At 37.7% G+C, this 13,080-nt stretch overlaps 1 protein-coding gene across 1 annotated transcript in view; it reads left to right on the forward strand.

The window, feature by feature from the left end:
- LOC126249020 (ATP-dependent helicase brm-like) overlaps positions 1 to 13,080 on the forward strand; it is a 285,958-nt gene that overhangs the window by 164,390 nt on the left and 108,488 nt on the right. Inside the window, exon 16 of the mRNA XM_049950621.1 lies at positions 11,021 to 11,263. Within this exon, the coding sequence (XP_049806578.1) occupies positions 11,021 to 11,263 (243 nt within the window). The remainder of the gene's footprint in view (positions 1 to 11,020; positions 11,264 to 13,080) is intronic.

Consider the following 13,080-nt stretch of genomic DNA (forward strand, 5'->3'; position numbering starts at 1 on the left):
TTGTGTTATTTGGTTTATAAGTGTGTTCTTTATATTGTGTGAAATAATTTATGCCTATTTGACCAATGTATTCTTCATCGCAGATTCTGTACTGGAGTTTGTACTTTCCAGAGTTCAAAAATTTCTAATTTTTATCACATTTCATTAAGCTGCAGCTTGTTCCTTACTCCGCCTGTGACTCGGAAGCCTATTTTACTTCTATCTTCATGCGTTGTGCTAGTTTATCAAATATCCGTCCCTCTGTTGTAAGTCAATTCACCAAATTTTTCACATGAAAAGTGTGTGTGTTCAGACTGCATTAAAATGAGTTTCTGTTAACTGTTGTGTGTGTGTGTGTGTGTGTGTGTGTGTGTGTGTGTGTGTTGTCTATTTTTTAAAAGGGCTTGTTGACGGAAAGCTAAGTTTCGGACAGTCTTTCTGTTGTGCCTTTCTGTGACTCAGCATCTCCGATTTATGGTGAATAGCAACTATCCTTTTTGTTATATTCTTACATTCCAGCCTGGATTTTTCGTTGTTTGATAGTTTCTGTTTCTTGAGACTTGTTTTATACTTATTGGCTTCTTGTTGGTTTCTAGCAGTGAAGGCCTTAAATTTCTATTAATCGTGGCTCTAAAGTGCACTCTTTTATACTGCTATGGGTGGCATGGTTTTGTGTTATTAACATAAGTACTCCTATGCTTTCTAAAGATCTGAATAAGTGTTCAATATTCCGTTTATTTATAGCCGTGCTAGTGAAGTTAACTTGACTATTTGTTTCAATGTAAATAGTAAATTTAATTTGGGGTGCATGGAAGACATTCTGGGCTACTTCTTCCACATCTGTTTCATCATTTTTATGTATTTCAGATAAAATACCTACAAGGCAGTTTCCTGCTTACAGCCCCCTCTTGCTGCATATACTGTATTTTACTGACTATGAGACGTACTTTTTTCTTTGAAAAATTGCCTCCAAAATTCAGGTGCATCTTATATTCAAAATTAATATATAAATGTCTAGTGTTTGATTTAAAATTCCTGCCAGTTTTAAAAATGGCGATACACTCGAGGCAGCAGGAAACCTCTCTCTATCTGGCAACATTGAATTCAACTCGCTGCATCAGTGCACCAATGCGATGAACATGAGTAGGGAGGATTCACAAGCTTGCTGACACTGTCTCCCTCCCACCCTGCCATCACAAATCTAGAAAACTGTGTAGCCCATGATGTGTCACTGCAGTCTATGGTGCCAGTGAACTTGAATTGAATGTGATTTGTGTTATTGGTAACAGTACAATATTGTTTTTAGTAGCTAGTTTCGCAATGGAAAAAAATAAAAGGTACAGTATTCATATGATCCAGCCTATAAATGGAAAGTAATAGCATATGCAGAACAACATGGAAACAGAGCAGTTGAGTGGCATTTTGGTGCTTCAACAACAGAAAAAAAAAACATTTGCGATTGGCAGGCTGGTAAAGAAGAACTGAAAAAAATGAGGAAACCTAAATGTGCAGAGGAGTGAATGCAAAAAATGGCCAAAACTAGATGATGATTTTCAGTGATTTGAGAGGTCAGTTTGGTTTTATAAACTAAGATGTTTTTAGTATGGCTTTGCAGTCTAATAATAAAAATGATAAAAATGTTAATTTTTAAGCAATTAAAAAAAAAAAGTGCGTCGTGTAGTCCATAGTGTGTTAGAGTTAATAAAATACAGTAGATTCTTCTGTTAAATTCAAAAACATTCTATGACAGGACTGTTTCTAAAAGTTAACAGATTTCCAGTGCTTCATCAATCCTTACTTTTTTGTGTTGTGGAAATTCATTTGTGTTGTAGACCATGTCAAATTATGAAATGACCTACCTACATTGCAGCTGCCATTGCAAGTGGCTGAATTGCTGATACTTTATTTTAGAACATAATGTCGTCCAAAACACACAAGAATTTTATCAACAGAAATCAAGCCCATTAAGTCTGCAATGACAATTGACTGGACAAAGTTCGAAAATATTTCAGCACATAAACATTGTCTTTACTGGGCACAAGGGAGATGTACTGAGTGATATAGCATAGTTTACTGTTTACAAACTAAGCTGATACATAGTACACGACATAGAGGCAGGCACAAGCATGGTAAAAATGCAAATCGAGATGTCAGATTTATTTAAAGTGAAATACATCAAATATATACCGAAAATTGTTAAGAAATTTCATGTTTTTCAAATTTCTGTGTTTATTGAGAACTTTATTCTTTTTATGGTGTGCATAATTTATATTTCAGTTTAATCAACAATGCCCATATGGGCATCTTTTTCCCTTTTATGCGGAATAGTAAGATCAGTATCTATACTCTTGATACCATACATTATTCTCTTCTATTGCAGTGTCTTAATGGTATATAATTATGATGTTTCTGCTGGTTTTTCCAATATAGTGTGCTTCACCTTCTGTGTGTTAGATTCGATATGTACATGCTGCTTTCAAATTATTTCTTTTAGTATTTTATATTAGTATTTTACCCAGTGTTAGGCAAGAACATTTCACTAAACTGATTGTGACATTAATTTTGCAAAACACTGTGTTGGCTTTGTATTTTTTTCACCATAGAAAAAACATGATGCACATTAAATATTGTGTATAATAATTCTTAACTGGTTTACAGTGTTCAGTATGAGCTTTGACTAGACATATTTCATTGACAGTCATGTAATGAAACAGATTTTTAGATGCAGTGTTTGCCTGTAACTTCAATGTGATGATGTAATTTATTCATCTCTGTGTCATTAATCAGTTAATCTCACCTTCAGATCAATAATACAGTAAGACAATTTCAAACAATCTGATTATGAGATAATTAGTAAATATGGTCGCAGTAGTGCTTGTGAATGAGAGTTTGTATTCGTATAAGTTTTCCATAAATATTATAACGAGTTGTCATGTAATATTAGTCACACTTAAAGTTGATTCACACTGGGCGTCACGGAGTGTGAAAACATTCCACAATGAATTTAAAGTGGCAGCATTCACACAGACTGCCAGTGATACAGAATGGGATGGAACAAAATGGAAGGCCAACATCAGGGATTCTTGGGAAGAAAATTTTGATCGTTTGACACTGATTCTGTATAGCACAGTTTTCAGGTCGACTTTAAAATAGCCTGATATGAAGGTAAAATTGGTTAGTAAAGTTCTTATTGCCAACTGGAGCAGTTTTTTGGTAATTAATAAGAAAATTTTAACATTTAAATTGATCATGAGAGGTAGATATCTTGTGGTAAGATCAGATGTTAAACTACTCTCACTGCACTTACTCATGTTACACACTGGTGTACAAAACTTAAGGACACAAGTAACTTCCGCATTATATGTCACTGCGAAGTAAGATAGCTTGATGAAATTTGGACCATACATAGAAACCCCGTGTACTACAGAAGATAACTTTAAGAAGTATGCAATGACACAAACAGAAATTACATTTTTATTCAATGGCAGCAATTACACTGAAGTCACCATGATTTATGATGGTCCCTTGCATGTTACAAAAGATAGGACTAGGTTCTTGAGGCTGTGATTACTGCAGGCAGCAATGCATGCTCTGTGGTGTGCTCCCATGCTGGCCACAAGGTTGGTCTTCCCAACGCATCCCACATATGCTCAGTGGAATTTGTTGGTGTTGGGACAGGGGGAGGAGGGAAAGGAGGGAGGTTCTGGGCAAGTCAGACCATTAGCCAAACGTCTTCTCATTCCAAGAGCTCATCCACCAGTGCAGTTCAATGTGGTCACACATTGTCATCCATTAAAATGAAGTCAGGGCTGAATGCACCCCTGCAAAGACACACACAGAGAAGACATACACTGTCACAGTAACATTGACCAATGAATTTATCTGTCTCTAATGACCACGATTTTGACTGGACATTAAAACCTAACCTTCTTTCCTTTCTTGTGCTGGGTGTACCATGTTAAAAGGTTTGAAGGTCAGTAATCCCATGCAACATTATGCCTCCAGACATTATAACACCTGGCCCACCAAAATGATCATGTTTAATGTTCCTGGGTGCATTACATATTGTCATATGACGAAAGGTGTGAACACGTAATGCACACAGGATCATAATTGAACATGTTCATTTTGATGATTCAACGGTTAGGATGTAGTGAAGCACAATGTTGCATGGGTGCACTGACCTCCAAATCTTTTAACGTGGCACACTCATCAGTTAACATCATTGCGACAGTGTACTTCTTCCCAATTTGCCTTCAGCCCTGACTTCATTTGTATGCATCACAATGCATGACCACACTGAACAACACAGGTGTAGGGGCTCGTAGAACAAGACAGCATTTGGCAAATAAACTGGCCTGCTCATTCTCCCAACTTAAATCACATTGAGCACGTGTTACATGCACTGGGGAGATATATTGCAGCACATTCACATGCATGAACGATCATCCAACAGTTTTCATCTGTGCTGGTGGAGGAATGAATACTTACCACAAGAATTCCTTATCTACCTTGTCGCCAGCATGGAAGTACGTTGCAGAGCATGCATTGCCGGCTGTGATGATCACACACCCTATAAAGAACCAAGTGTTACCTTTTGTAAAGTCGAGGGAAAATTCTTTGCTATACCGTAGCAGTTCTTCCTTTTGTTTGGTCTAAGTTTTGTTGAGCTATGTCATTTGGCAGTGACATATCATGCGAAAGCTACTTCTGTCATTTAGTGTAGCAAACAGGTTCAGTAGTAACTATTGTGCTTCCGAATCCTATTTTTTTTACAAATTGCAGAAGGTGCATGAAGATTTGGATATTTTTCCTATTTTTTTTTCTACGATTTTTCTTCCACAAAAGAGGCCAAATACATGAACAATGAAGAAGCCTGAACAATGCATAAATAAGAATATAAACAGATAAAGGAATTTCCTTGTGAAGGAAATAATAAGTTATTGGTTATGCACTAGTTAATTACAGTTATTAGAAGGTATATTACATACAAAATAAGTACAAAATGTTTAATTTGGTATCTTATAATGACAATTTTACTGCTCAAAATGTTACTGGAAAATAATTTGTAATTTATGTTGCCCACTAGTTACAAATTATAGTTATTATAATCTCAAGAGTAGTTTATGTACAATGTGAGTAGAGTTTTCTGCTTTAGATAGTATTATTACAATCTAAGCATGACAGTCTTTCACAATCACACAGGGATTTTTCTTCAGATTCCCCATTTTCCTCATTTGCTACCTGAAAGTCTGGGTTTACATCACTGTCATTTGTACACACAATGTTATATGTTTCAAGAAAATCTTCCTCTTCACTAAATTCTCCAATGTTTGTGTCTTTAGCAGCTTCTTCAAGCAAATCACCCAGTTTGTTAGTGTCAAAATCAAACTCAGCACCATCCCAGTTGTGCTAATTTCAGTAGCAAAAGATGAAATTAGAGCTGAAAAGGGGCAATTTGATACACAGTAACACTCTCTTAACTATGATTGTGTGATATATCACCTAAAATGCCACACTAAGATAAATTCTAAGCAGTAAAACAGTTATGCCGAATATTAAAAAACAAGCACATCATTACTACACATTTGTAATAGTTATGAAAAAAGCACCAGTGTCAGCAAACTACTGGAGTTGAGTAGTAAATAATTCAGCCATTGTTAACGGTGATGTTTCTTGTGAAAGTACTCAAGAGCACATGTCGCCCATGTGTCCAGATTCACAGGAAGCACAAAGAGATTCCAACTACAATCGTAAATTTTATGAGGATTTAGTAATGTAGGGTTAAAATGGACTATGCACGCCTTCAAAATTACAAGAATGTAAATCAATGAAAAACATTTTTAATTAAAATTGTTTTAAGGGGGCCCGTATTGTAGAAGAGAGATACTGTTTTTAATTGTTTCTTGACCCTCTTAGAAAGAAAACGACATAAAAGAATTAGCAGAAAGGCATTATGTAAATATTGTATGAACATCATTCTGAAATGTCTGACATCTCTTTCTTCTTTCACAACTCAGGAATATGGAAACTTAAGAGCTTTCATCGAAAACATCCATTATTAATTTTTTTTCACATTAAAAAATTGTACTATCATTGCTAATCCATTAATTCTGATATTATATTTGGATTTATTGTGTCATGGATGGTATCTCGTAACTTCAGTTTCACCGTTTGGTACTGGGCTAACTGAAGTGGTGGTGGAGGTGTTAAGGTTCTGTCAATGGTGAACACAGCTGCATTTGATGGTGATACTCTTTTTCCATTCTATTCTATTGACATCCTGTGTGAATTAACCATTATACTGTGTCCAGCTGTTATTAATTTGTTTTGAGATAATTGTATGTTTTTATATTCAGTCTAATTAATGGTCTAGGGGCCAAAACTAGTTTTACTATGAATACATTTGTATAAAGTTGGATCTGGTATGTATTCATATTGATTTTTAATAATTGCAGATACCCTATGTGCAAGAGGATGAGTATGATGAACCAAATAATGTTTTATAAAACTTTTCATCTTGCAGAGCACAAAATGTGATTCAGTAATTTTGCATGTTGTCCAGAGTCATTTAATTGCTTTTAGATGAGACTTTTGTAAGCCATGCATCATGATTTCTTAGAATAAGACTCAAGGACTCAGCATATGGCAGGAAGAACTGGCACTTCTGTTTCAACACAGATGTGCCTGCTGCGGTAGTGGGAAAATGTTTTACAAGTTGTGAGATAATTCACACAATGGAATATGTCATATAGATGATGATCTGTAACTTGCTGAAAAAAATGGCAACTGCTCTGACAATGCTGAAAGGTAGTGTGCATTATTGGTACAATATGAATTCAGTGTTGATTCTTGTATGCTTCTTCAGTGAGTCAAGGTTATAGCTGAAAATATTATTCTGCTAGATCAAACATTGTGAAGTGTTGATTGACTGCCGCACCGAAAGCGGTTTTGGCAGTGGGGTATGAATTGACGATGGACTGTGTACTGACTGTAGTCTTGAAGTGGATCTGAATGTGCAGTTTTAAACACATTTTTGACCTCCACATTTTATTTTTACTTAATGATCTGTTTTGTGGACAAACTAACAGTGTGGCCATGAGAGGTCCTTGTCCCACATTGTCACTCAACTTTTTTATGGGAGGATTTTCAAGAACAAGTCCTAGAGTCTACAGTTATAAAACCTTGCTTTTTCAGGTACATGGAACATTAAGGCTTCTGGTTTTTAGAAAATCTTATTATACTGATTTGAACCTGCATGCTGTGACAGTTGCCACTACATGGTCCATTGTGTAGGGGGTTACATGTCATTAATCCACCGTTCATGCTTATGTGCTGGGCAAAGGTTCATAGAACCACTTTTGGACTATTTCTTGATTGAACCACTTAAGAATAGCACATGGTAAGAACAAACATCTAAATATTTCAATGCAAGATCTGATTTCTTTTAATCAATGAGAACAGTCATTTCTTATTATATAGGTGGGAGTCAACAAAATATTTTGGCATTCAAAGGAGAAAGTTGTTGATTGAAATATTGGGATAATTACACACATCAAAAAAAGTTTTCCATCACCCCATTTCCCAGAACTCCTGAAAATAGGCGTTGCCTGTGGATATCGTATCACAGACACAGTCCCTTTGAATGTTTAGAGATGTCACTAAACCTGCCCAAAGATGTAAATAACCATGCATGAGGAGCACCTATTAGACAGAGGGTGTCCGACAGCCGATCAGTTCCAGTCATTCCACCAGGAAGGACGTACACGGCTCATGTTGTCTGTAGTTCAAGCACACCTAGACGATCAATACCGCGGTTTGGTCGCGTCCGCATTGTTAGTTTGTGCCAAGAAGGGCTCTCAACAAGGGAAGTGTCCAGGCCTCTCAGAGTGAACCAAAGCGGTGTTGTTCGGATATGGAGGAGATACAGAGAGACAGGAACTGTCGATGACATGCCTCGCTCAGGTTGCCCAAGGGCTACTACTCCAGTGGCTGACCTCTACCTATGGGTTATGGCTCGGAGGAACACTGACAGCAGCACCACCATGTTGAATAATGTTTTTCATTCAGACACAGGATGTTGCGTTATGACTAAAACTGTGCGCAATAGGCTGCATGATGCGCAGCTTCACTCCCGACGTTCATGGCGAGGTCCATCTTTGCAACCATGACACCATGCAGTGCGGTACAGATGGGCTCAACAACATTCCGAATGCACCACTCAGTATTGGCGTCATTCTCTCTTCACCAATGAGTGTTGCATATGCCTTCAACCAGACAATCGTCGGAGATATGTTTGGAGGCAACTCGGTCAGGCTGGAGAGGTATCTATCGAAATAGTGGTTAGACTTTTACGAGTGTGTCAGACTTGAATACGGAAACCAAGAACATATATATGTAGCTTAGATGCATCAGAAGAATACTCAACTTGTAATAGGCACAGCAAGGTAAAAAAAAAAAAATCACAGTTTATCAGTTGATCGTGCTGGTTACGGCTCATCTCGTATATATTAGCAATTTACATATTGAATAAACACGTGGAAAGTTTTGAAATGTGGTCTTAATTTGATAGTTCACAGTATAGCCTCTTATGGACGAGGAAGGAGGTCTTTCAGATTTTTTAAGTCCAGATCATTCTATTTCTGTATCTGCTGTTTTCTTTACCAATTCAGGAAAATGCAGTGTTAGCAGTTTTCTTGGGAAATAACCCTCATAGAAGGTTCATCAGTTGTCTATATTGAGATTCATTGTGTGAGAACATTTGTTTGTGTAGGATTTCCCCTTTCATTTTGTCCACAGCTCATGGTCTAGTGGCTGGTGTTGCTGCCTCTGGATCCCACGGGGTCCTGCGTTTGATTCCCAGCCAGGTCGAGGATTTTCTCTTCCCGGGGACTGGGTGTTTGTGTTGTCCTCATAATTTTATCATCATCATCATTAATAACGGTGGCTAGATTGGACTGTGTAAAAATTGGAGTTTGTGTGCCCGAGTTGGAGTGTGTGCGCAGATCATCATCATCATCATCATCATCATCATCATCATCATACTTTCATTTTCTCACATGGCTCACAGAACATAACCATCTCTCACGACCTCAGAGCATGTTAATACAATATTGTTACTGAGAGTTGTCGTGTACGACACTGACTCTTAGTATCTCAGTGTCTTATACAGCAGAAGAACCCACCAGTGCCCTGTGGTTTGCTGATCTCTTTATGAAGTGTGTTCTTTGTTTGCTTTTAAGAAGGTAGCAATAGGTTTTTCTATTATTAATTATGTTGTCACAAGGCAAACGTGATGTGCATTTCTTCCACTACTGTCCTGTGGCATCATTCTCCAGTTTTTCATTTAGGCAGTGTACGCCATCCGTCGATAAATTTGCAAGACTAATTTTATTCCTAGCATATAAGCTTCATTGTTGAATCACCTATGGGAGCAGCTTGAACTAACAATTGTAAACAATAGACATGCATTCGACAAGTCAGTCATGAGCAACCAGTGTTCAATTGTAGATGTGTGGCTGTAATGTGTGAGCTCTGTTGTCACAGATCGCTATGGAGCAATGTCTCTAAATAAAGTATTCAAGGCATTTTTCGGACTGTTTTTGAGAAAAGAAAATTGTGCACAAAGCTTGTCCTGCACATCTTGACTCCTTACTAAAAATGATGACCCATGGACACATGCTGTGACTTGATTGAAATGAAAACTATGGACAGTTCTTTTCTGGAAAAAAATCATCATGCATTACGAGACTTGGTGTTATCAGCAGGAACCTACAACAAAACAACAAATTGCAGATATTCACATGAAGGGTCTGTGCTTTTGTCTTAACAGCTGACATTCAAGCCAGTGTGGTGTGCTAGTTGAGCAATATCATGAAGATGTTTCTGACAGTTTCACGTTGTTGTATGAACATTTTGTGCATTGGATTCAAGTGGGGGAGGCGATGTAGAATAGCTGAAGCATTAAAATTAGCATCATAACATTTTTCTAGTTTTTTTTATTAATTGAGTCTTGAAATTGTTTGGAGAAACAACATATCTGTCATTAACATCTTCTGCTTGTTGAAGTTGCCTGTCTAATCTTTTATATGCTTGTTTGTTTGGGTTAATGGAACTCGAACTCATATTGGAGAGAGAGAGAGAGAGAGAGAGAGAGAGAGAGGGGGGGGGAGGGGGGGTAGAGGCTGATGCAAATATGATTGTTTTATACAGTTTCAGAAATCATCACATTAACATAGACCCTGTTATAAAATTACAATAGATTTCATTGTTGGAATATGGCTTTTGTTTCAACTTCAGTGGTGTTGCTTCAGTGAGATGTTAAAAGCAATCAGCCAATTCAAACTGTGGCTCATTGATATTGTAGTCATAGGATACTAATTACTTTTTAGGTTCGTGAAGTGCAAAATTCTACATTTATGAACATGTTTAGCGACTTGTCTGTATTTGTACAACTTTTAGATCTTATTAAGAGCTGAATGAATATTTGTGCAACTTTTTTAGACAGAACTTAATTATAAATAACAACCTCTCTCTGAGGTTACAGTTGGCATTTTCTGCAACATTATTAATATGTAATGTCAATAAGTATTTTACCTAAGAACCATCAGGCAAATCGGTAACCCCTATATGCATTTAGAGTACGGTTTTTGTTATTTGTTATCTGTGCTTCATTCTGTCTATTAGTACAGTAAACAGTAGAATGAGTAAAGGCAAACACCAATGGAGTAATGGTGTGTGTTTGTGGGGGGGGGGGGGGGGGGTGCCCCCATGGTTGTCCCCATGGTTGTTTTCAAGTGGGGAGGGGTGGGGTACAGGGGTTTCTGTTCCTCCTGATGGTAACCTTATCTACAGAGCTCGCACATCATTTACACATCAGAAATTGAGGAAGGTGAGTGAGATAGCATAGTGTACTGTCCATTTTATTTTTCTATTGCTCTGTAAAATTAGAAGAAAGTACTACAAGTTATAACAAGAAGTCTTCTTTGTCAGCTGGAAGTGTTATATAATTGATTTTATTATTTGTGATTTTTGTTTTTAGTTTCGGTGGAGGTTTATGATTATTGATGAGGGTCACCGCATGAAGAATCATCATTGCAAATTGACTCAGATTTTGAATGCGCATTATAATGCACCACACAGACTCCTACTTACAGGAACACCTTTGCAGAATAAGCTGCCAGAATTGTGGGCATTGCTTAATTTCTTGCTGCCATCTATTTTCAAGTCTGTGAGCACATTTGAGCAGTGGTTCAATGCACCATTTGCTCTAACTGGTGAAAAGGTAAGTAGTTTTCAAGATGTGATTTACCTTACAAATTTTGAAAGTTAACATTTCTGTATCACACTAGCGATCCTAGAATGCTTTGCAATTGCTGATTATGTGTGGGAATTGGATATATGTCCTAATCTCCTACTGCCCCCTCACTCGGTCTATCACTTTATCCTCCCCCACTTTCTTTGTCCATCTCCTTACCCTCCCTCCTCTTTGCTTGTCCATCTCCTTACCCTCCTTCCTCTTTCTTTGTCCATATCCTTACACTCCCTCCTCTTTCTTTGTCCATATCCTTACACTCCCTCCTCTTTCTTTGTCCATCTCCTTATGCTCCCCCCTCCTTCTTTGTCCATCACTGCATCTCCTCCCTCTCTTTGTCCATTTCCTCCTCCCCTGTATCTCTCTCTGCCTACTCCTCCAACCTTTCTCTGTCTATTTCCTTCTGCCCTCTATCTGTATCCATTTCTTTGTTTATTGTTACTTCCAATGAATCCTTGATTGGTAACTGAAGTAGCTTAAAATGAATAGGTAAATTGGTTCAGATAATTGATGTATGGGATATGGGAGACATCAGCTGCTAGATCTGTGTGGATAGTAGCTTCATTGACAGTATTTCACATAGTTTTAATCTGCAAATTGATATAATTACAAAGTCTGACAATTCAGATTCCATAGTAGTATTCTAATCATAAGCCGATAAGTCATAAATACAACATTCCTGTTCTCTGTGAAAACCACTGACTTTGAGGAAGAAAACAAAACTTGACATAGTAGTGTATGCAGTTTTTGTTTAAAATTATTTGTAATGAGAGAGAATATATATGGGAGAAACAATTTATCTAATGGTTTAAATGCCCCACTATTGTAGTTAAAGAAAACAAAACTGCACATTTTTATGGCTTAGCATTTTTCTTTCTTGAGGGATGTTTTAACAGAAAACTTGTACATGGTTGTTTAAAAAAATATGTGATCTTTCTTTGTCTGAATATTAATTAGAATGCTGTGAAGTAGCGTGTAAAAATTTGAAGTAAATGTCTAGAGATTTTTACTGATGACCTTTCCCCTTTATATAGTGGATACAGTTGTACACTAATAAAACCGAAAAACTGCAGGGGTGGATTCCTAACTGGAAACGGAGGAAAAAAGGTCCTATGAACATGTGTCCAAAAACGGACTATGTGCATGTAATGACAACATATTGTCCCGGAGCACGGCACAGAACTGCATCACCTCCGCGTCACTACAGATGTTCAGAGCAGCTTCCATGGTATCCGTTGTCCTGCAGGGTACACATAATCATACTTTAGTTTACACCATGATGGTGGGCAACTTGCCTGGAGCTTGTGCTAAGGTTTGTCTCAATATTATGTAGAACCCAGTCCTCCAGAATGTGGTGTATGTGCAGTCCACTGCCTCCCTGCACATTCATCTGTCTGAAACGACCCATGATCACACAAACACCCAAAAAGGGCTTGAAATGTTGTGTGATGTGGTTGATGTCTGTGAGGGTATTTGTTTTGGTGTGAGGGTATTTGTTTTGGTACAGTCAGCACAACCGTTTCCATCTGCTTGGCTTTACACAAACACCATCTCGGCTTGTTCCCGACATGAATACTGGACCACTCTGCCGCTTACAGTACACTGTGTCAATCCCGCAGCCTGCAACCCACAAGGGGGACACAGCATGTAGTCAGAGGAACATTCATTCATCAGCGCCATCTACCGTGGAAATGATGCATTTGTGGTCACATGTTTGTAGAACCTTTTTTTCCTCCAGTTTTGGTCAGGAATCCATATCCCTGTAGTTTGCCGGTTTTATTAAAGGT

The sequence above is a fragment of the Schistocerca nitens genome, chromosome 3, assembly GCF_023898315.1.
Source record: "Schistocerca nitens isolate TAMUIC-IGC-003100 chromosome 3, iqSchNite1.1, whole genome shotgun sequence".
In the NCBI taxonomy this organism is placed as follows: domain Eukaryota; kingdom Metazoa; phylum Arthropoda; class Insecta; order Orthoptera; family Acrididae; genus Schistocerca; species Schistocerca nitens.